We start from the raw sequence: 25,699 nt of genomic DNA on the forward strand, positions 1-25,699 counted from the left end.
CACCCATCCACCCACCCCCCAGTACACAATCGCTGCTACCTACAACAAAGAGTTAAGATCCGTGTGACTACGAGCAGAAACTTCAACTGTTCTGCTGCATATTTCGCTCATTCAGAGAGGTTGGCACGTACACCAGATATCCAGCACATTCTTTCTGATACATAGGAGGCCAGTGAGGTTAGATTTCTGCTTAGGAACTCAAATTTCTTCAACACTGGTAAAATGATAGATGGCAGCAGCAGTGGGTTAAGGTAATGGAGTAGTTTTGCTGGCATGTGTTTTCGAGAAAACAAGACAAGCAACATGGTTTTCTGGCAGTGGAGCATGAGAAAGTCTCCTTTTATGGATAGTCCCTCAGTCTCCAGCAGATCTCACTGGCTCTCCTCAAAGCATGTTTCCTGTCATATCGTCTATTTTTATTTATTTTTTAGAAAATAGGAAAGTAGGAATTGGGGATAAGAGGAATATATTGGCTAGTGGCCATTGTTAATCTGCTGTCAGCTGCAGTTTTTGTTTGTTCTAAAAAACCAAGTACCAAGAAATTCTACTTATTGTATTTAAAACTTTGCAGCATCATGAGTTGAAATAGAACTGATAATATGGGGCTTTATTCACTAAGCTGATCCTGGACCTGCACATTGTCCCTCACAGCAAACAAATCACCTACAACGTTTTGCTGTGGCTCTTCACCAGACATTATGTCCTATTTAAAGGTTTTATAATTCGGTGGAGTACTGCGGTTCTGTAGATGTGACACAACATGGGGCGTACTGGGTTAATGTGGCTTCAGGCGACCCAGTGGGCCCACCAGAGCCGTCTTATATAAAGTATCTTATGTAAGGTATGTGCTGCTCGCTTTATTGTAATATGCACTAATCAAACGATTGGTTTATTCTCGGGGGAAAAAAGCATATAAAGTCAGGTATGCAAGAGTTGTTTTTGTTCCCGGGTCTTGCAGCTCTCCATTATGAGCCAGAGGAAAATAAAAATGTTTTCATGGCTGAGTCACTTAAGAAGCCCCAGCCTATGTTGTTGGCACCAGGCTGTTTCTCACATTAATCTATATTTGTTTACTTATTTCTTTATTTCCTGGCTTCTTTCTTCTCTCCTTTGTCTCGCACATTTGTTTCCCCTTATACCTCAGCAGCTCATATCTGAACAGGGGTAGGTAAAGAAAAAAAAAAAAGAAAAGTTGTGTTTTGGAAGCGGGACAAATCATTCCAATCCGCCGTCTGCCCTCTGTGGCTCTAAAATGAAATCCCAGTACTCTCTGCACACCTTGAACACGATTCAAATTCATGGAACTGCTGTGATTATGTTCTGGTCAAAAGGGGGAAGTTCAATTTGCGTTCACCACAACACCTGGAACAGCGCAGTAGTTAGCATTCATGGTGCATGGCGGCGCGGGGAGACATGGGTTTAGATGGTGGACAGGTTGGTAGATACAGAAAGAGGGGAGGGAAAAAAAGGAGGGGGGGGGGTGCGAGGGTGGAGAAATAAATATTGTCTGAACAAAGAAAAATAAGAGGAAAGAGAGGCCAAGAAAAGTTTAGATGTTGGCACTCCATCCATTAATAATGAATGCCCTCTTTTTTTTCGTTGTTGTGACAGTTGTGATTCCACCTGCCTCCCCCTTGTGCTGCAGCTAGCACGACCCGTGCGCCAACCACTGTCACAGCACAACTGATTGCTCTGTGACAGCGTGTTACACAACCCACAGTTCTTCAGTTCTCCAGTGATATGCAGCGTCCCTTCGCCCAGGTGTACTGACCTTGCCACCCGTCTGTGTTACGGAAGGCTGAGTCACCACTCACACATACCAAATGTGCGCACCCCCCCCCCCCCCCCCCCCCCAAAAAAAAAAAAGTCTCTGTGGCTGCCACTGCCTTCAAAGCTGAGTGGCAGAGCAGGGGACAAATTATGTCCGAGACCTCTGCATGTTGACAGGACATTGTCGACACCTTTTCTGGACGAGCTTTGCACTAGAGAGGAGCTGAAGGAGGATGTTGCTGTTCTGAACAACATTTTGAAACTGATAAATGATGTTTTCAGGTGTTATGAGAAAATATCTAGACCAGAAATTCAATATAACCTTATATGTCATATTTGCAGCGACAGACAATACGGAGATTGGCGCCCTTTGGAAGTGGAATCAGTAAAAACATTGACCCTGGAGCTGTTTATAAAGAGCAAGGCCAATTAGCACCGTTGCACCTGGTCTGCGTGACTCTGTAATCTTCCAGTCGCTTGTGCTGTATGTGTGTATGCATGTGTGCCTCTGCTGTTTCGTAACAAGATGAAAAGTGACGGTTAAAGTAGGGAGCTAATTTAACAGCTCTTTGTAGGTGAAGACACATAATGCACTTTTAATTAGCAGCATCTCCCACTAAGGGCCTGCAGCATCCTGTACAGGATGTCATATTCTTACAGCAGGCACCTCGTCTTAATTTAAATGACCACAAGTGGAGAGAGTCCCCTCACTAAAGCGCAAGGTGTCTTCGAACCAATTTACTTTGTCTCCCTCCCTCATGGTCTATAAACAGTAACACAGTCCTTCTTCAACAGAGCACTTAAGCTTCTGCACTCAGAGCTAAGATTGACTTGCTGTGGACAGAAAGTGAAATTGCCTGATGGTTTGATATGTGCTGTAAGGTCCTATTTCCAGTACAAGAGGAAGCTGTCAGTGCCCTTTAAGATGCATGCGGCGCTAAAGGCCAAAGAATCTGAATAGTTGTCCTGGTGAGACTCACTGCAGGAGGAAGCCTCCCGCCAGTGTCAGCCATACTGTCTAATGTACACAGGGAGTAATCAATGTACAGCAAGATCTTTGGCATTTTCAGTGCTTCTGTGTTATGTTCTGCAGTTTCAGAATCAAAAGAAAAAGACTCTGCAGCCTTCTTTATGCTACCCTTCTTTTTTCACCCAGGAATCCTCTGTGTGATTCTTTATTACGCATATGCGTGATTCTTTGTCAGAAAGGACCCAGTGTTCTGTTAAATACACTGACTGATATTGAGACCGGGGGTTAAATTGTGTTACAGTCTGAATGGGTTAATATGACTCTTAATCTGACTTCATAACACCGCCCCTGGCCTGCATTTAACAACAGGTGTCACACTGCTCAGGTTTGTTAAAAATGGTTTTGGCACTGGTTCACTATAATTACAGGTTTTTACCGTTATTAGTGCAGAATTGATATAGTATTACTACAGCATAGAAATTGGTGGCAACTTTGCACCATCTCCAACAAATGCTCTTAATCTAGATAATCATAATCATTAAAATTTATGAAGCTTATAATAGAAGTGCAGTTAGAAAGATGGGTCATGAGTTTACAATGACAACCGTGCATTAGCCTGTCAAAGCAGCCTGGTAAATTATTGTACACCAAACTCAGCTTTTTGTGAGAGATTTTTTTAATAGCGACAGTTCCAGCCCATTACCATTGGTGTAAAAGAGTATCCCTATAAAAAAGCACATCTGTAACTGCATTTAAGCTGTCCATTTTCCAATTTTCCATTTTCAGGCACTAAAGTCCTGATCTGTTACAGGACAGGGAGTCTAGGTAACCTAAAACTGCAACTGTTGTAACTGTGAAATGGTTATAGCTGGCGCTCAAGTTAATAGTCTAGTTTATCCTTACAGCATGAGTGAAACAGTGATGTCATTTTGGTGACAGCAGGTCGAGTGCCACTCGAACGCTCCACTCCAGCACAGACAGACAGACAGACAGACAGGCAGATGGTCTCAAAGGCCAGCGCTGCCAAAACCCAGAGCTAGTGAGGGAGAGAGAGAGAGAGAGAGAGAAAGCAGCTCATGTGGAAGCTCTAGCTAGTCAGCAGTTTGTTTAAAACTAAATCAGCCTGCAGCACAGGGTTGTTTTCCTCAGTGCACTCTATACCTCGGCATGTATCCTCACTCCTCTGTGCAGAAACCATTATGCACTGATCTTGCTTTCCTCAGCTGCATCTCGCTTTGCCGCGGCCCTCTTTGGATTTTTATCCTCTCCAGCCGACCCGCTGCTCCTACTTTTCTCCCCGCCTCTCAGTTTCTCTTTGTGAATGCAGAGTTCTCTCTTTAAGCTATTGATTTCTGTTTTCTTTCCTCTCAGCCTCATGGTACTCCAAATGCTCCACTGGCTGTTGAATCAAGCCAGAGCTTGGCCACAGACTGCTTCCCCCTGGGCCTACTGGGAAAATCAAAGTTGGGACTGTTTAAATGGTGGAGGGTCACTGGTTCAGAGAGAGGCTGTCCAAATAGATATGTGGTGACCAAGATGGGGTGTGAATGCTGTAGATTGATAAATATTTATGATCGCTCCGTCTGAAATACTTGCTGAAAAGCATGACCTGGTTGTCCTATCTTCTGCCACTCTGTGTTGCAGTGTCTAAATTATTGTGCATTTTACACAAGTTAAAGCACAACACCTGAGTGAATAGTACTTATGAGAAAAGGAAAACACTGTGTGAAAACCGGTTGTCGGTGTTTATGATAAAGGAGATGTAGCTTTGGGTATCGCTCCTGACGATGCTGGATGACGAGAAACAGAAGTTCTTGATGTCAGAATCGCTCCTGCTTGATGTTAGATCGCTGTATTGTTATTCTTTAGCTGCATGTCACTGCAGTTAATTAAGAGCTGATGAAAGAAAATGAAAACATTTGTTGAGTCAACGTAACAACTGCGGTAATGACACTGTACACGATACGCGTCCCAGCTGCAGCTTGAATAAGACCAGCACTCTCATGTATAATCAAAGCTGATTCGTACTGAATAAAACATTGGCATCTGTCCATATGTACATGTAACTTACACAATGATTAATGTTTTTTGTTATTTAAAAAAGCATTGACTCTCCAAATCCAGACTGTTTATGAATCATGACTGTGAGAAGAATTGCAAATGGCGTTCTTTTCAGGGCAGCTGACTTGGCTTTTAGTACGTTTTATTTATTCAGAGAGTTGGTAAGAGGTGACAGAGCAAAGACGAGATGTGGAGTCAACCTCAGGTCAGTAGGGGAACGTGAACCTTTAGCATGCAGTCATCTGAAGAAGCGGGAGGGGAGTGTGCTTCATGGAAATGGGCTGTAATGACATTTTACATATTTAACAAGCCTGGTTGAAAAATTGAGGCTTAAGTTCAGTTTTATCGAGATGCTTCTACAGGGCCAGCAGCCTGAGGGCTCCTGCATGTGATGTTGACAATATTACATGTAGCAAAAGCCCCAAATAAAAGGTAATTAGTACTGCTGATAAAAAAGAAACCAGAGGGAAAGATTTGTTCATAGTCAAATCTAACTAATTTTCTCTTCTACTTTTCCCACCACTTGTTTCTTTTCTGAATGCAGCGAGGGTCGAGTGGAGGTTGTGGGAGGAGGCAGTCTCCAGATCTCCAATCTCACAGAGGAGGATGCCGGCGTCTACACCTGCATGGCGGACAATTCTAACGCCACCATTGAAGCTCAGGCCCAACTCACAGTACAAGGTACCCTCATCAACCCACATCGCCTGCTTTCTTTTGTAGGACCAGAGGTACAAACTAGGCTATGTTGTTTTGTGAGCAGTTTACAGGGGCACAAAATCATGACAGTGCCAGCAGTTCAAAAACTATGTGTGTGTGTGTGTGTGACCATCCTTCTCTCACTTAAAGCAGGTTATGTTTGGCATTTAGCTTACTGAATGCCCTGAGGGCCGACATCCCGGACCTGAAAAAGAGCAAGTGACAATTTAGTTTGAAATTAAATGAGCGAGGTGAATTTTCTTACATGGAGATTATGTTTTGAAACTCACTGTGGCTGTGATAACAGGCAGCCATATTGAGATGTGCTGCACACCATGAAAAGGGAACATACAAGCTGTGTTCTTGGTGAGCAGTGTATTCAGCACTTACGCAGCACATGGAGCATCTGTTTATATCTGCTGTTTCGCATAACTCAACCTCACACAGGAAGAACAAAAAGATTTAAGATTCACGTATCCCTGGCACGACAAAAATATAGACAAACACTAGAATTAGAAGATGCTGAAAGAGTAGCTGGCAGTAGTTACCAGACGACATATTGAGGACGCACATGATAGCACACCAGTGTGACACAGACAGTATAGTGTGTTTCCCTAGTTGCATGTCCAAATTCATTTAATCAGACTAATCGCACTTGTTTTTCAATATTAAGTGAATATTAGTTACAATATGTTTTACATTACAGCAACACCACACATTCTGGTTTCTATGTCTGTAATCCAGTTGTCTGTAATTATAACTGTCTATAATTTAAAACAACAAATGATTGGCAGTTTATGGACTCATTCCTCATCTATTAGTAGGTCAATTCTGTTAGGAAACTAGGCTGCCGATGCTGTAGTATTTATCACAAAAAAATTCAGTGCTAATGAGCAAATTTGAATTTTAGACATATTGGAATTTGAGACATAATTTTTGTATTAATTATCACACTTTCACATGAAAAAGCTGCTAAATCCCGAATGAATTTTGACTAATCTTCACTTTCAAAGTCCCACTTTGACAGTAGGAACCTAATTTGTTAAAGACTTGTCTGTAATAAAATCCATAAATAAGCTCAGTACTTGTGTCACAGTGCAAAATCCAGTGCAAGTAAAGCATAACAAAAAATCTTAAACCCAACTAGAACGATGATGTGACCACAGAAATCAATACATATCTAACAAATTTGAGGACTGTTAAGGTAATTACGTTGCATCGTATTGTTGATTTTTCATTATTTTGGGAAGGAAAATTACTTTACAAATGATCTGCCTTCATTTGAGAAAACTGTGAAACAGCAAATTTAAGTATAGTGATTCAGTAGAGTGACTTTACAGCTTCACCTGTGATTGAAATTCAAAGGAAATTTAAAACTTTTTTTTAACCCAACCAATAAATCAAAAACTGCACGATATCAGTAAGACAGTAGTTACAGTTGTAGTATATTTATAGAAGTGCATGTTAATATACAAATGTATCTGCCCATTTTTCAGTCACTTTCTCAAATACTAATGATCCCTTTGAGTGATTAATCAATCAATAAATAGTGATACTGGTTTAAGTGAAATCATTGCATTAGATATTTAATATATTATACACACAGACACACAGAGTCCGTGAGAAAAATACACATGGGCACAGATGTCTCATGTGTATTTGTATGCTTTTCCCAGGTGAAGCAAGTCAACAGGATTCGGTGTGAAATAACTTTAGAATGGGGAAACACCCTGAGGCTCATTCTCGGGTTCATTGCATTTCACACACACCCACATCATGCTATGACTCCATACTTCTCTTCCCAAATCCCTTCATCTCTTCATCACCCCTCCACCACCCTTTCATCATTCCCCGTCTCTCACTGTGATTAAAGGAGACAGTAATGGAAAATCGGATCAGGTCACAGGAGGACATCCGACTTCACTCGTTTTCAGTCTTCAAGTCTGTTCGCTGAGTTCTCTCTGAAATCCTCCGTGTCTCTGACCTGACCCCTGCCAGCCTCCCCCTCCGATGTGACGAGACTGCACAGGATTGATCAGCACTCCTGAGATATTGTTGAAAGACATCAGTCATTGTAACACAACAAAAAAGTTTAATTAGTTCCCATGCTGTAGACTCACAGGCCTAATTGCATTTGATTCATCCAGATTTATGAAGAAACCAGATTGGGGCATTGATTTGCTCCCTTGACAACAGAAGTGACACTTGAAAGGTCAATGGATTCCCCCAAGATGTAGTTACGCTTGAGAAAGACACTCATACAAATCAATGTGGTATGAATCTATACGAAACATTGTATGTGAGACGCTCCTTCCAAAACACCTTAGGGCATCTTTTGCTGCAGTAACAAGGAGAAAATGTGAGTTTATGGTCAGTAGCTTTTCATAAACACTGGATGGTTTTCTGCTTAGGAAACGGTGCAGAGAGCCAGGCAGGGATTTGATGTGGTAAAACACTGTTAGGTTTCGCCTGGAGATAGCTTGGGGGTTTGTGATGCAGCTGGTGCTTATCTGTGGAAGGAGAGATGCATGGGGGCTGCAGCAGGTGTGTGCACATACACACAAACAACACAGCCATGCATACAAAATGATGCCACACCAGGTCAATTATGCACTCACTCTATACACCTGTATGCATTCAATAAACAAATGCGTGTATTAATTTGTGCGTGATTTCCAGCTTCAAATATTATTCAAACACAGTTGAATTAATCTGCCTTGGATTTAGTAATTAGCGCTTATTTTCAATCAGTGATCTTATACAAACTACTGTATCTTATTTCTCTGTGCCATAGAGCTCTATTGTTGTCCCAAAACTATTATACTATATATATACTATACTATATATACTAAGACATAATTTAGGCAAAATGTTGAACAGGATGACATGTTTTATTATTTTTTGTTGTTTTATAATGAACTGTAAGGCACTGTAATCTATTGAGTCTTGCTAACATACATCTTCCTGCTGCAGTTCACACTCACTGCTGCACCAAAACTATGGCTGACAACAATCCCCAAGCAAATTAAGTATTTACTCCTGTTCAAGGAATGTTTGCAGGAAACTGGGTTTCAAGGTACCTTAGCAGTGAAGTCTACTAATGAGAACCTTATACCACTTACTAAGGGAGAGATGTACACTGCTCTGAGCCCTGAGAATTTACACTGACCATGTACCTGCTGCACGTTCGGAGCGGAGCACCAGCAAGTCTAGACAGGAAAGTGACGCTGTTGTCTCTTTCAGGAAAGTAAGATTTCACCAGGGCAGAGCTTGGTAGCAAACAACAACACACTGACTCTACGCTGCCAGATCAGTTAAAGGAGCTATTGCTACATAGCCAATGTTAGCATTAACAGGTGTTTACTTACCAGTCCAGAATAAATATTGTAAGTTCAGCTTTAACCCTCTTGTTTTGCTTCTATTTATATCGCTTCTATTCTTGTAGTAAAGTTAGCACGCTAACCAGCTAGCCCCAGCCCGGAGTCAGAGTACAGAGTCATCGTAGGTTCCAGTCTGCCCAGAAGAAGTAGCGCTTCTCAGAGGGCATTTTATAACCTCTCGTCTTTTAAATGCAATAGATATCTAAAAGCAGTGTGTTTATTACATATAATCAAAGTGCCAGTGACATAAAGAGGTTTAGAAGTCTGTACACACATGGAAAACCTGTTCTTCGAAGGAGTTATACTGCAAGGTTTCTTCACATTTTTCTGCTTGGTCATCGAGCAAAGTACCTGGTCAATCTTGGCCATATGGTTTTGTTTTAAAGAGTCTTGATGAACTCATGGGGTCTGGAAATTTCCATCACGCACTCCAGCAGAACTTCAGGTAGTTTTGAAGCATGTTAGGCTCTAAACATCAGTGTTTACAGTGATGCGTGGCTCACCCATCCACTAACATCTACAGTACTGGGCCCTGCACAGGCAAACAGTTGTGTGCTGACACACTTGTATGTGTTTGTTTGATTACTGTATATTTGTGTGCGTGTGTGTTCTGTTCAGTGGGACTTTGCTGTGATATCTCACCCTCTATTAGAGCTGGCAAGAGGAAAAATGGAGCCAGAGGAGACAGCAGCTTTTGATTATGGTCTTGCGTGACTGGGGCACCACCCAGACCTGAACTCTGTATGTGTGTGTTTGCAAGACAGAAATAGTTTCTCCACAAACATATATGTTTCCAGTTTTATAGGGCTCCGAGTTAGTGACCCTCTTTTATCATGGCTTCATGCTATCATGCCATCAACTTAATTGTTCGTTCCATGTGCTGCGCTCCCATGCAGGAAATCCCTGCCCCCTGTAAAAGTTGCCTATGGGCTGGGGACTCTAGATTTATAACTGCAGACAGCAGGAGGGTTTTACCTTGTTATAGCAATGGGCAAAAATAGAAACATCAAAAAAACTGTAGTTATGCTCAATTTCAGCTTGCACTTCCACCTTTTTCTTTATTCTTTTGTAGCAAATGGTTTGAAAAGATAAGCCACTGATTGTATATCAAATCTACAAATCTAAATCTTTGGGCAGCTCACGTTGTTTCATCAGGCAAGAGAAAACAAAACAAAACAAAACAAAAAAACCAGCATGTGCAGCCTGAATGAACATATCAGTAGAAAATCCTGTAGAGGGACTTTTTCTTAAACTGTGCTGAAAGTATTTTTGCCAGCTAGTGACAGGAATAGTTTGCTGGAAATGAAGCATGGAAGAATTGCGGCCTTTGTAAAATCTAGTGGATATTTTAGTCTGTTTTTACTCCGACACACCATCTTCCTGCCTGCCCTCCAGTGTCACAGTGATATTCTGGCTGAAATAACATGAAACTTTCCATTCAGCTTTTAAAGCAACACTAACCTGATAAGGAGCAACACCCACAGTCACGCACCTTTTCCTTTTCTTTTCTTTCATAGGGGGTTTATCTTAACCAGTATGACAAGAGGTGTGTGGAGTAGCCCTTGTCTGACTCCTGTCGACGGCTTCTCTTGTGTCTGTATTCATCTGTGGGGAATCAACAGCCTGCTATTTATTTCAGATAGAGCCACATCTGCATGACATCAGGAACATGCGAAAACTGTGTATGTCTCTGTTTCGTTAGTGTTTCGTTTTCCCAGAGCCGCCGTGCGAGTCCGCCCTACGTTGCTACTTCTGCTGTGGGGAAGCCGGTCCAGTTTGGCGCAGCTCATCGGGTGGCAGCAGCTTCTGAACGGCATCACTCAGCCCATCTAATTGTTAAATTGAGATTGCCACTTCTGTGGTCCTTAGAGGGGAGGGCATGTGCAAACACACAGCCAGTCATTCGCAGGCCACATTGCTACTTGTGTTACTCCTCAGGAAATGATGATTCTGGCAGTTGGTTTTTGACTTCCGGTTTGGTTTAATTAACACCTTCATGGTCTAGAAGATCTTTATGGGAAAAGTTACATCCATATGTACCTTCACGTAAAAACGCATTTTCCTCTTTTTGTTTACAGTAACTGAAGTCTATAAATCTAAACTATTACTGATGAGTGTTCAAGACAAATGAACATGCCTCCACTCGAGGATCGCTGAAGTTAACCCACCAAAACCTCATTGCTGTGGCAATAATAATGTTTAAAGGAAACATGACATCCAGTGACTGATGCACCAAATTCTCAGGGATTCTCTGATGATAACTGACTGATTAATAGTGTATTTTAAAGCACAATATAAAGTATAGAACGCAAGTGAATGATCAAATTAGCTGTGTTTTCTTTGTTTGCCGTGTTTTCAAGTACAACAATGTCGTTTTAGAAAGTTGTTCTTGCTCTAAAATGAAGGCACCGTCGCCTTGACCTCCTCTATATGCCGTAGCCAAACCGTGACGCCGGCTTTGTTTCAGCATTTCATGGACGATCTCAGGCCTCTGCATCAACTCAATTCTAGTAATTTTAGAAACATCAGTGGGAGTCCACAAAAGCATCCCAAAGATTGAACTCCCTCTTTATGAGTCTGCCTGTAACAGGACATTATTCTCTACTCAATGACTTGGAAAGGAAGCACAGAGCATCTTTCTTGTTTGTTTTGGCCGGGATTAAGAGTAAAGCTGTTATCTTTGCATGAGCAGGATGGGTAATTAGTGCAGTCCGAGCTCCACTTGCCCTCAGAGTAAACCCTGACTGCCCAAGAGCTATTGTTTAACTTCATGAAGCTAACTGGACTCTGGCCAAGCTTGCAAAGTAGTAACATGTCTTTCATATTTGGATCCTCGAGCTTCAACAATCATACATTAGGCCTTAATAGATGACTGCTGTCGCCTGAATGTTGGGGAGTAATAAGCTGTTTATTTCAATCACACCAGTTAATCGGAAATACGCCGACCGCAAGAGATTCTTTCTTCAGGTTTTTGATTTTGATATTTCACCTTTTTTATTTTTTATAGATGGAGGTTGGCCTTTCACCCCTCAGTATGTCTCTATTCAGTTCACTCCTGGCTGCCAGTGGAGCTTTAAGTAAAGTAATCTGCCCAGAATCCCTTTAGGAATCCTATGAGGTTTTGTTTTAACAAGCTCACAGTGAGACACACACATGACCTTTTTGTGGCCCTCTTTTAACAGTTCACTGGAGTCAGTGTAAGTCTGCATTAAAGCTTCTTTTACTAAGCCACGGGCTAAAGAGATAAAACCAGCCCCAAAGAACTGGCATCCGAGTTCTTTCAGCTATTCTCCTTCCTTTATATTTGCCCTGATGTTTTTTTTTTTCTCCCCTCTTTTATGTATCTTCATGTGTATGCGCTTCCTCTGTTGTTTTTCTGTCTCTGTTGGATTTCTATTTCATTAGAGAGTGGTATTTATGTTCAAACACAAGTCAGTCCATTTAGAGACATTCCAGCTGGAGGAGTTGAGCATCTCTGTGCCTGTGGACTGTAGGGATACATGGACTTGGCATCTTGTGACATTATCCATATGTTTATGAAGTAACATATTTATTTCCTGGATCTTTTGTCATGTACTGGATCCAGTAAATCCAAATTTGTGTGAAGGCTGCAGTCGGGCATTACAGCAGCTAAAGCACTGCAGAGTGTGATGGGCTTAGACACCTGCCAATCAAGCAAATACACCATAATCACACCGTCGACACCCCTTTAAAGGTGCCATGTGGAATGTTAATATTTTTATTATATTGCCTACAAAAACAGTTTTACTTCCATTTAGCAGTTAAGAATTTAGATTATTATTTTGGTCTGACAGACTTTTTGAATGTTTTCTTACTTCATAATATCTTACGCATGAAGTTATTTGCAAAGCTTTATTTTGTTGTTGAAACCTGAATTCCCTTTGTTTGCACATTGGTACTTTTTCCAGTGCATTATTTATATTTCTGCCACCTGAAGTCAAAACATTACGTAACTGCATGACTAGTAGTCGGAGACATCACTGGCTTCTATTATGTGCTGGTAATGACCCACTTATTTTTGAAAAAGAAGTTGGATGTTTTCATAATGACTTCAGTGCTGTTTGAGTTGACTGACAGCTGGCATCTCGTAACACTTACAAGGCTCTTCCCCTCTGGCTACAAAATTCAGCCGCAGTGGTTTCCTCCTTCTCCCAACATGCATTAACCTCATGTGTTGACATATGAAGAACTGCCTGCCATCATAGTGTACATGCTTCTACGCAGCACTTTCAAAGAAGGGTTGTTTTTCTACTGATGAACTTTAAATTTGAGTTCTCTGTCGCCACATTAGTTGCCAAAAATTCTTCTCTGCATCCTCTTTCTAAATGTGACTAAGTTCACCTTTGCATATGCATGGTTCATGCTGCAAACAGCCAATTAAGGAAGGTCATCGGGCATGTTGTTGCACCGAGAGAGACACCCCCACCACACACACACACACACACACACACACACACACACACACACTCTAACACACGTCACCCTCTGTTGAGTCCTGATAGCTTCCACCCCCCCCACCTCACCCCCCCAAGCTTTATTGGTACATTTAGGCGTTTCTACTCATTGCTCAGTCCAATAGGTTCCAAATGTCTGAACTCCATTTAGAGAAAATGGTGCATGTCTGCTCAGTTGGAGAGAGGAAGGGGGGAGGCAGAAGATGGAGAGATAGACAGGGAGTTATAGGAAGATTAAGAGTCAGGGTGGAAAAAAATGGGAGACTGAGTGGTGAAACAGAGAGAGAGAGAGAGAGCGTGAGAGAGATAAAGAGAGCCACAGGGGTACCAGTCACCATCAAAACCTGTCACAAGCAAACCTCACCAGGGGGCTCTGCGCACACACACACACACACACACACACTGTATATATACATATACACAGATACAGATACTGTCAGACACTGCAATGTGATGCAGAAACTGATGCAAATGCAGTGAGTGTGCACAGATTGAGACAGCATGGACTTAAAAAAAACATATGTTCGCATACGTAAGCAGTCACTTATATACACACACACTCGTTTTATGCAAACAAAATCCAACCGGCAGGGAAGGAAGCAAACACAGTTATGTACAGCATTTAGCACCGGTAATAATGGAATGAGACAACTATCCAGACACGTTTTGAGATTATTCACATTCACATGTGGCCTAGCCAGCCACACACACACACACACACACACACACACACACACACACACAAACACACACACACACACACACTGGTGTCTTAATGGCATGTCCCTGACACACCAAAGTAAACCAAGGATTCCACCTGCCTCTGCTACACAGCTACTAGAGGCAAATATCCAGGGGACACCACACTGTGAAACACATTATTCACAGCTCACACTTCCCCCTGCAGGGAACACGAGTACACACACACATAGATACACACGGACACATATATATACAAGCACACAGACACACACAGAGCCAGGTTTGAGCTGTTTTGACAATCATACAGTGATCCAGTCTACAAGCATCACCATCCTCATTTCCTTCTGTGGCTCAGTCGTCAATATTCGCCGGTGTAGCTCACAGAAATGTCTCGACACTCATTAAGCAATGTGAGGAAAGTATTCTTTTGCACTACTCGGGTGTTGTGTCTTTGACGTTTTCTGTTGCATTGTGTGGTTGGAAAACTGGAATTTGGAAGCCACAGGAGAAAGCAAGATACTGTACAGTGGGCTTTTGTTTGAATTACTGTTTTTGTTTGCAAGTTTTTTATTTTATTTCATTTTTATTTTATAGCATCAAATCTGAAGGGGAACCCCACCCGGGTATATTAAACTGTTAAATGTGTTTGGTTGTTGAAGTTTAGCGATTTGTATTTTCTAATTTAAATGCTCAAATTTGTCATTAAAAAAAAGTTGAGCCCATGGACTTGGCCTTCTGGTGACTGCCTTGCTAGCTATATGTCTACGTCCATGGGCTCAACTTTGTTTATGACTTGCAACCCCAAATTAAAGCACTGGTCTCTGGTCTCTACCACCAGCCACCACCACCAGCTAAATGCATTCACTCAGCATACAATGTTGAAATCGTTTATTTCAATTCATTTAAGTTATTTACAGTTATGCATGATCACAACTGCGACTGCTGTCTGTTCAAGCTGTTTGCACACACTGATAATTCCCCATAATTATCCTGTTTACGTGATTAGCCAGAGGAAGATGTGGAAAATTTCTCTTATGAAATTGTTACTAAAAACACAGGATAATAATCATAATCCCAATATATTACATTTCTCAATTAAAACTACAACTGTTAAAAGGTTTAAAAGCACCGCTTGGAGGGACACACACGTTACCCCCGGGGTTTCTCACTGAAGATACCGAGGGAGCATCTTGTGGGAGTGGCATTGTGTTGTTTCCCTGTGTGCTTCCTTTCCCGAGTTCCCGCCTCTCCTCCCTCCTTTTCTCCATGTGCTCTGTATCGGGTATGAAAATACCGAACAGATGGAGAAAGTGCATTTCAAGGTCAGGAAAATACAAACGCATCATTGAGACCAATGTGTCCTGTAACTGCACTGCTTCTTGGTGTAATGAGGCTATTACTGTTTGAGAAATGTGTATACAGTGGATTGTTCCTTTCACAAATTTAATTACAATCATCTATAATTTGGGAGTCTTAATTCTCTTGCTGTTTTTAACTACACATCCCAAATGGATCAAGGCTAATCCGTGAACTAGAAATGCCATGTTAAAACAAATTAGCCACAGCTACATCAGGCACACGAGGAGGACTTGACCTCACAACTTGTAACTCTGCTGAATAAAACCAGAAAAGGACCTTATCCGCTCACTGCTTCTAATATCCAATCAGCTCATGTGAATAGCCACAAAATAGATGCTAATAACTAGCTATCACAGAGCCCAGGAGGCTGCTGGCGAAGCTTGACACACAGCGACACACTAACAATACAGTCATTTAAACTGTGGTCAGTGAGGTCGCTGCTTATCAGAGAAAGCACAGAGGCAGCAAAGGCACATGTTCACAGAGACACCCACACACTGTACATACACACATGGAGTCTGTCTCGCTCTCTCTCACTCTCTCTCTCCCCCCACAACACGTACAGTCCAATTATAGAGAGAGGAAGAGGCCTGGGCCCTGTGCTCCCAGTGACCTTGTTCCAGGACAGATTGATGAGGCGCTGTATCACCGCAGCAGATCAAATAACTCCTTTCTGGCCCTCATTACCAGGATGAGGGGAGATCTGCAAGTGCCTGGCTTTGCTAGTGTAGCATGCTAACGCGCTGTACTGTGACGAAAACGGCTGTTATTTTTCACCAATTTCCTGAATAAGAAAGAACGGAGATTATTGAACCTTTTTTTTTTTTTTTATCAAATAGTCCAAGTGTTGCCATCTGCCGAACAGGTCAGAGCTGTGTGAAGGGTGGTTGTTGGATGATACTGTTTGTTGTTCTTTCCACCCTCCCTTAACTGGCAATTTGGCAGTTGAAGAGATATGGAATCATTTGGTCTCGTTCATTTCCTGGCAGAGACCAGAGCTCTGGTTTTTTGAAGTGCCTGGTTAGTTTTGACAAATTGGTTACTGAATATCTTACGGAAAAAATTATTCCTACACATTTTTTTTTCCCCATCATCTCTTATTTGCTGCTTTTGCTTTAACTGTTCAGTCAATTCCCCCAAACTCTGACAATAAATGCAATATAATTTTTTCTTCGTTTTTTTTTTTTGAAAATTCCCTGACTCCTCTTTCTCATCTGTATTCCACAGTTCCTCCGCAGTTTGTCAAGCGGCCAGCCAACATTTATGCCCACGAGTCCATGGACATCGTTTTTGAATGTGAGGTTTCAGGGTCGCCAGCTCCCACTGTCAAATGGGTCAAGAATGGAGATGCTGTCATCCCCAGTGACTACTTCAAAATAATCGTAAGTTCATCTGGCACTGAAGTTTGTATCTTTCTACATTTTCTGCACTGAAGACATTGTACAAATATTAAATTCTGTTTTTCCCCTTTCTTCTGCTTCCTGTTCTGTAGAAGGAGCACAACCTGCAGGTTCTGGGTCTGGTCAAGTCAGATGAGGGTTTCTACCAGTGCCTTGCAGAGAACGATGCCGGCAACATCCAGTCCAGCGCCCAGCTCATCATCTTGGATCACGGTACGCCACTCACCAGGACCACACAGTAGTGTGCAAATCAGATGTCTTACCTAGCCAGATAAAATCTTTTTTTTTTTTTTTTTTTTTTTTTTTACATGAGAAGATGCAGTGATTAAATAATCAATGTCAGGAACTACTACATGAACCATGTCTGATCAGTTTTGCTCAGGCACACAAACATTTGGAAAAGCAAGGATCAGTTCACAGCCATTTGAATATCTACCACATTCTTAACACAGCAGCTGCACCTCTTATGATTCCAAGTCACGGGAGCTGGAGTTGTCAACTGCTGATAAAATAATCGTTGTTTTATCCGTGTTAAATTGCCAAAATGCTTAAATGTTACAATCAAGTCCAATAGTAGATCCAGTACCTGCAGCTCAGAAAATCCCAGTATCTGCTTTGGGCTCTTTAGACAGAGTAATAAAAGAATTGCTCGAAGAAGAGGAATAAATCTCTGCAGAAATACTGTTTCAACAAAGGCTTGTAAAACCCAAGCTAGCTTTGTAAAAGGGTGGCTCCTCTGCTCACTGTATAGTTTGCTTTATTCGTAAACACCTCGATGGATTCTAGAGGCTGAGCACATCTGTGAAGGTGTGAGGGAGAGAATGTGTAGTGAACAGTGAAATGAAACCACTGGGACCTTGTTAAACCAGAGGTGACTCAAAGGGAACAGAAGTATATGTGGGGCAAACGATGCTTGGTTTGTGCACAGTCCATTCCACATCCAGTGTTACAGAAATGTTGCGAGGACTTTCAGTTGCATGACACAATGCCTGCCTGTGCTTTGATGCGGCATCCTCAGCGGTGCAAAGGCCTCCTTTCAGCAGGGAGCGTCACCTAAACAAGAGCCCATATGCTGGTAAAGCGAAGAGCGCCTGGGTAGCTGCAGCACAGTCTCTCTTGTTGTACAATTCCCTTTAAAGCCGAAAGAGGTTTGAATGCTAATTCCCAGAGTGGAGCTGCTGAGTGCAGAGAACAACAAAAGCAGACACCAAGAATAGTGGTTAGAAGCAGCAAAACTAAGTGCCTGAAAATAGAAGCAAATGTGAAAAGCCCAGTACTTGGGGTAGTTTGTTTTCATTTCCTCTGACCATTAAGAGAAAACATAATATAACTTTGAATTGTATACTCATAATAATCATAGAATAACCCACGGGCTAGTATAAAAAGAAAACCTCCACAAAACAAGAAAACAACAAGAAGTAAAAGGTGAAAAAAGAGACACAATTCCACTGAAAAGCATAATGTGAATAAAATAACAAGGTGGAAAATGGAGGAATAATAAAACAGCGAGGGGAATGAAGGCAGAACTTAATACAGCAGAAATCAGTGGTTTTTTGTGTCTATTATTAAAATCACAATCCCTACTTCAGTGTTGACTCAGACTCTCCCAATTTGCTGAGGAAGATGGCAAAATTTAATCAAGCGTCAACTCCCCCTCACTTGAAGCAGGTGGCTAATGGATTAGCATAGCGGTGTCCAACTGGTGGCCCCCCAGCTGTGTCATCCCCTCTGACTGGAGGACATTAAGTCAGAAATAATGATGACCTGCAGCTCATTGTGTGTTTGTGTTTGACACCATTGATGAGGGTTTTGCCACTTTACATGGCCCCAAGTCTTCTCTTTTTTGTGTGTGTGTGTGTGTGTGTGTGTGTGTGTGAGTTGAAGATAAATGGGATGAATTACTCAGACAGCTGCCCTTGCACACGGAGTTTGCCCTAAGCGGAGCTTTGAAGAAATTAATCTCTGTTAAATCCATAAATATCACACAGAATCTTTTTTCTTTCTTACTTTTCTAAGTGTGTGCATCTGTCTTGGTCACAGTAATGCTAATCCAAACACACTTACCAGCAGAAAGTTCTCCATTTTCCTGTTTATTCATCAGTTTATTATCCAGCCTCCAATCTTGAGGCTCGGATGGTGTCTTGAAAAAATAACTGAAGTCGCGGTGAGACTGCTTGTTCTTCCTGTACATTATTGACATTTTTATGCTTATATAGACACATCCACTACAGCACTCTCCACAAATGCTCGCTTCGCTGTGTCAAGATAATTTCCCATCTCAAAGGTGCAATTTGTGACTACAAATGGTGAATCAATGAAAACATGTTTGAAATCAGCTAATTTTCTACGGCTATTTGTGCTTTGTGGCTACGGCTCTGTGATGTGAGGTTGAAATGAATCTCTGAGATCTAGTAGAGTAGTATCTCCCTGCTTACAGTCTCTATTCTTCTCTCGTTCCTCCTGTGCTGCTGAGTACGGACGCACACAACTCTACAGCCATCTGTCCGTCTCACCACTTCCACTCACTTTCTCTCCCCTTGTCTTTCACAGCCACCTGCTCTCTTATAATCCAACACACTGGGCTTTGTGTTAATTGTGCTGACCTGAATATTCCCCCTATAAGGCTATACACCACCACCCCCCCACTCACAGCTGGGCATCTTTGTCCACTTCACAAACACTCCTCCTGCTCTTCGCTTCCCCCTGTGTGGTTTACCTCGGTCAGGTATCCCGCTCACACGTGCCAGGCTCGAATCATCCTGAAACGGAGCCAGGGAGAAACACATTGTCTGTCTGTCGGCTGCCTTGCAGTCTGGGGAAGATAAGCGTGGGACTTGCCACAGGGATAAAGTTGTCTTCACCCAACAGGGAAATCAATGGGGTTGAACTGCTTCTAAACACCCAGCGGCTCCCTAATATTCATTAGTGGTCATAATCTTTGCATCCTGACACTGCCAGCTGCAGTTAAATGAGGCTCCGCTCACTATTCCCACTTGTAGGTGTTTGGAAAAGGGTCAGCTGTTAGCATGTGTACAGTATTTTGGCACTTATTAACGGTGATATCTGCTCTGTATCAATACACCCGGCTTTGAACTCTAGTAGTTGACAGTGGGTTAGTGTATGTCGCACCAAACTTCATCTTGATTGAGCCATTTTAAAACCTTGAAAGCTGAAAGGTTGAGAGGGTTTTTGGGGGAGTGGAGGTCAAAAATAGGACCTCAGATTGCAGTCTCCAGCAATTTTCCTGGACATTCCACAGTCATGTGCAATACGGGTCAACTAGTTGCAAACAGATGTGGGTAAATAGGCGCAAAAATGCCAAAAGAGGACCTCAAGGGGACCTAATTATGCAGTGCAATGCAGGCCAAGTAAGTGCCTCTTAATGTCCCTTGTAAAGCTGCCACATTCGGGACTTGTTGTATTCTGTACATTTGTGTAGTTGTGCTAGTTGTGCTCGCATTTCTGTTGTGAGTCATCACGTGTTGTCAGAGAGAGAGAGAGAGAGAAAGAGAGAGAGAGAGAGAAAGAGAGAGAGAGAGAGAGGAAAGCGACAACTAATTTCGGTTTGGCTTCTCCTGACAAAAGCTAAACAGATTCTCACAAATGATTACCTGCGCTACACGAGTGAGACAGTGATACACTAGTTGGAATCAATAAGATGACCGCTCTAATCAGGAAATGTCCTCATTAACAAGTTTAATTCAACATTTGCTGGGGTTTTATCACACTCCCAGCAGACTGGCCCATCCTTTCCGCACTAAACTATAAATACAATCACTAATGGCTGTCATGATGATTCCCCGCTGGCGGTTTTGATCTGTGCTGTCCATCTGATTGTCACAATGACGGTGAGGGGAGGTTAGTCAGCTGCGGAGGACATGTTATTTTAGGAGTTTTTGTCACATGTCACCTATAGACATTGTGCAGCAACAATTTGTGGACTTTTCCAGGCACATGATTATGTGAACTGTTTATGCATGAAACAGTAGTAGGCGGCAATTACAGCTTGGAGAGGAAATGGGTCACGTTTTTCAACTTTGAAGTTGTACACGCCTAGACAAAGCACTGGTTTATATGATTGTCATCTTCCCATATACTCTACAAAGACTGAGGTTTTGTTTGAAGTTTGTTAAGGTGGCGCATTAAAATGTATATCCAAGTTTTATTGTGCAGCTGCTTTTTGTGTCATTGTGTAGCCGAAACAATTTTTTTTTTTTTTTTGGATAACTGGCCTTGTTGCCTTCTAGAAGTGGAGAGATGCATTATATAACATTTACATTTTAGAAACCGACATTCATAAGAGAAAAGAAAAGGCACTCCTCGTTTTTCAGTATTTTGTATTTTCATTTGTATAATGAAGGAGCCATGGTTGTGGATCCGTACTAGATGCCTACTCGTCGAAAATGGCAAGTTTGAGATTTAAGCACCTAAAAGCTTGATGTTAGAAATGCAGACAGATCTGCATTTAACATTGGCAGATAAAAAGAGAAGTGGATGCACTCCGCTGTGTCTTTTTCTTTTTTCTTTATTTTTATGTTTGCATAAATTTGAGAGATGCACTTCCATTTGCATGTGAATACTTTTATTCCTTCCATATGCTGTGATGGTAATACAATATGAAAACACTCCGCTGTCTGAGTCTGCCTGTCCCTCCATCTCTCTTCTCTCCTCCTCTCCTCCACTCCCACAGCTCCCATGAATAATATTTTGACATTTTGCCTCCTAGTGCCCAAGCCAAGTACTTCACTAGAGAGCCCCAAAGCTCGTTTGGACGTATAAGCTCTGAGCTCTCATGCTGCTTTAGCCACGACGACTGTTGTAAGTGAATTTCATTGACAAGAATGAAAGGGAGACATTTTACTAAATACTTAACCAACAGTCAGTTGGTGCTCAATGCAACATGGCTGGAGGAATTGTAGCTTCTTTCTCCTCTAGCCATTTTTTCAGGGTTTTTTTTATTTTTTATTTGATGACAGAAGGGTGATACACTATTTCTAATGCAAATGCATTTATTCAGGCTTTTGTTAAATTCAAATCTTATACAGATGAGCAGTCCTCTTCGATCCCTCCCTCTCTTTCATCTCTGTCTCCTTCTCTTTCTGCCTCTTTTCCCTTCCTCCTCTCCCTTCATCTTCCCTCGTATCCATCCATGCTGCCATTAGTCCCCCCCCCCCCCTTAGACCTGTGGCAGCAAACAGAAGAGCCCTGTCCTCCCCTCCCATCAGCGGTACCAGACCCCCGCTGAGAGATGGAGATGTCTCGTCACTGCCTGAGTGCTCACCGTGTCTCCTGGTTTTCCTCTCCCTCCATCACTCTGTGTATTTACGGGTGCAGGCGTCAGGAGAGCTGGCATGACAAAGTGACATGTGTGCTGTCCCCATTGCTGTAGCTGACAAAGTGACGGGCATGGTGAGATATATAGCGGGTCACACTTACCATAACTTCATTAGTAAATCAATTAATTCCAGTAGACTTGACTCTGCATGTGAAATGACAGAAACCAACAGGATGTTACTGTATCTGCAGATGACTTGGCACTGCCATAGCAACTAAAAGTAGATACAACCACTGAATCGCACTCGCTTTGATCTGGGCCAAGACAGTTATACTAGTTGTGTTACTACCAGATATTACTCCTCAGTAAGGTTACAGAAGTCAAGAAAACCCACACAAGCCTTATTTAGACGCAGCTAATTTGCAACACTTGAGACCAAATGAGCGTGATGTAAATGAGCTACATCTAAATAAAATTTGCGTGGGTTTTCTTGACTTCTGTAACCTTTCTGAGGCTTTTACAACAGTTGAAACCAAATGATGGGCGGCAGGCTGGTGGTTAACACTGTTGCCTCGCAGCAAGCAAGGTTCTGGGTACGAGCCTGCCAGCCGGCCGGAGTATTTACAGGTTTTCCTCGTGCCTGTGTGGTTTTTTTCTCCCACAATCCAAAGACAAGCAGGTTAGGTTAACTGGCGACTCTAAATTGCCCGTAGGTATGAATGTCTTTATATGTCAGCCCTGTGATAGTCCCATGGTCAGCTGGGATCGGCTCCAGCCCCCCTGTGACCCTAAAAGGATAAGCGGTGTGGCTAATAACTGAAGTTGCACTTTGCCTGTGCCCAGCGTTTTGTACTTTGGTAATAATAACTACATTTGTAACAATGGCTTTTAAATGATATAAAGTGAATCTAGATATATTTCTTTTTTAAAGTATATTTTTTGGGGCTTTTATGCCTTTAATGGACAGCAGGGTGGAGAGTGACAGGAAACGGGGAGGCAGAGAGAGAGGGGGAATGACATGCAGTGAAAGGCCGTCCAATGCGGGATTCGAACCGGGGCCAACTGCAGCGAGGACTGTAGCCTCTACACATGGGGCGCCTGCTTAAACCATTACGCTACACAACGCCCCTAGATATATTTCTGTAAAGGCACTGAATGAACAAACAAAAATACTAAGCAACGCATAACAAAGAAAGCAGCCAATAACTCCTGTTATTGAAAATGAATGGAAGAAGCTAAATTTTAGTTGCTTGGACATAAAATATTAACCTGTAAGAAAACTACTGGCAAGAAACCAAAGACATTACAGTCTGCTGACTCTAAGCTGAATATAAACTGGCCAAAGGAAACTGCTATGGACAGACCTGGTTGCCAGAAGCAATTCTGCCCACACTGAACAACAGAAAGCAGAGAAAGCTCCGAGCTCTTCCACCTTATGTTCAAATGTCGTACTTAACCTTAAAAGGAGACGGTTTTTCCAAACAGAACTGATACGTGCAGCAAATTTGTAACACCAACAGACACTCAAATATTGAAACCGTACAAAAGCAGTAATTATTTCCACATGGAGTATTGATACGCAAGAGAGATGGGAACACAGCAGCCTAAATCCATTGATGTGGCTTTGTGCAAATATGCAAGCAAGAGGGGTTTTACATACAAAAATATCTGTATTGTTTTCCTGTTCCTGTACAAATAACTAGTAGTAGTAGTATTTGAATTGATATTGAATTGTTAAGTAAAGAGAAAGATACAACTGTGATACTTAAAACTGTGTTGTCAGTGTGGTTCGCCGCAGCAGCAGCAGCTCCAGCTCCAGCTCCAGCTGGTGTGGAAGAAAGAAAATCACTTTATTATGAATCCATGTAATATAAAATGTAACTAGATCACGGTTAAACAGCAAAGGAGCTGAGCGAGTTTCAGTCAAGTTCGAGAAGACAGAGCAGTAAAAAAAAAAAAAAACGGTAAAAAAATAAAAAAAATAAAATCCTCCAAATACGCTGGAAACACACAAACCACAGACGGGGGATCCTTCCACTACATCAGAGCACCAGCTTTATTCCCTGTTCAAATCAAGAAGTGAGAATAGGCTGCTAAAAGACCCTTCCCTCCAGCCAGACTCCACCAGCACTGAATAAAAGCTCAGGCCCACTTCAGGGAATACAGTGTGCTCCATCATCTGCTAGCAGGGTCACGGCCAGGCCAGGGGGAGCGAGCGTGTAACGTTGTGAGCATGTGAATGTGTCAGCACAGCGCAGGGCTGCGCACCATGTTTTCTGTTGGCACCGACTCCATCCTAAGTGTACCTTCAACAGCAGGCGCCAGCAGTGTGAAAATGTGACAGTTAAACAACATGTCATGTACCGCTGGGAAACACGTGCATGCACACATATGGTCGCACTTCTTTTACTGTATGTTGATTGCCTTGGTGGGTTTTTAATGAGGTCACAGGGACACAAACTAACGTGCGTTTACAGATTTGATCCAACTAAATCTTCTCTCGTCGTTGGTTCAAGCCTGCATTCATCATGTCAAGGCCGCACTCGCTTGCCTTGACTTCCTGTTCTCTGCTGCATCTACACAGGTGACTGCACATATACATTATATATATATTAGATTGGATTATTATAAAATGCCTGACAGGAATATGAGGTCCATCGCAGGGCATCCTGCAACAGTTACTACTTTCACAAACTTTTTAAATGTTCGGCCTCTGTGAGAGAGGTGTTTATTCTACTCTGTGGTCAATTTTGAGGCTGTGGTAATGTTTGTTTTCAAAATTGCAATTTCCAAAAGTCAACATTGTATTATAATGAACTTCCCCGTTGATGTGGTGCAGCAGAATCAGGGATAAGAATAGAGGAAGAGGAGTCTCTTATTGGCACTAACCACGGGCTAATATGGTGCAACTGGGAGATAAAATAGCTTCAAAAACCTGTATGAATCAATAAACACCAAACCTACCTGTTCTCCAGCAGCTAAATTTTAAGTTCAAGTCATGCAGCTGTGGGTGCTATTATAATAAGTACCTTATCTCAACTTACAGTGGTGAGTATTATTTGCTGTTGGTGGGTTATGGTTGATTAAACAAATATGGTAATAATGTGTTTTATTTAGAAAGTTGTAATTATATTTATAAATGCATGCGATCATTAAAAAGGAATATAAAACAAATCAGGAACATTTGATGGAGAATATTAATTATATGTAAATTTGAATATATTCCACTAAATTCTGCCTCATAGCAAAATATATTGAAATTCAAATTTGGGGATAAAGCCCTGAAATGAGCACAGTGTGTCTTAACTGAAATACACACAAACAAAATCTTTTTGGCGTGCGCATACACACCATGTCAGTGATAGTGATTAGTGAATGTGTTCCTACACTGGAGGCTGTAGGAAGCTGATCAGAGGGATTGTAGCCTAAATTGATTGTGAAGAGCTGAAATCAGCCTCCACCAAATTGCTGTTTGTACGGGCGCTGATGGCAGAGTAAGTGTTTGTGTTGTGGCGCTGTCTCTCAGGGACGTGTGGGGCTGAGTGTGTATGTGTGTGTTTACAAGCTGAGGCTCTCATTGCCGGCTGAACTTTTCTATGGGTTGTATTTAC

At 42.1% G+C, this 25,699-nt stretch overlaps 1 protein-coding gene across 13 annotated transcripts in view; it reads left to right on the forward strand.

The window, feature by feature from the left end:
* neo1a (neogenin 1a) overlaps positions 1 to 25,699 on the forward strand; it is a 155,060-nt gene that overhangs the window by 88,105 nt on the left and 41,256 nt on the right. For all 13 annotated transcript variants that reach the window (XM_087179415.1, XM_023426697.2, XM_023426701.2 and 10 more), the window contains exons 5-7: positions 5,346 to 5,482; positions 16,641 to 16,795; positions 16,906 to 17,026. In XM_087179415.1, coding sequence (XP_087035541.1) covers positions 5,346 to 5,482; positions 16,641 to 16,795; positions 16,906 to 17,026 — 413 coding nt within the window. The remainder of the gene's footprint in view (positions 1 to 5,345; positions 5,483 to 16,640; positions 16,796 to 16,905; positions 17,027 to 25,699) is intronic.

This window comes from Seriola lalandi, unplaced genomic scaffold, assembly GCF_002814215.2.
Source record: "Seriola lalandi dorsalis isolate HSWRI2012SDOR001 ecotype SW California unplaced genomic scaffold, Sedor1 jcf7180002054835, whole genome shotgun sequence".
In the NCBI taxonomy this organism is placed as follows: domain Eukaryota; kingdom Metazoa; phylum Chordata; class Actinopteri; order Carangiformes; family Carangidae; genus Seriola; species Seriola lalandi.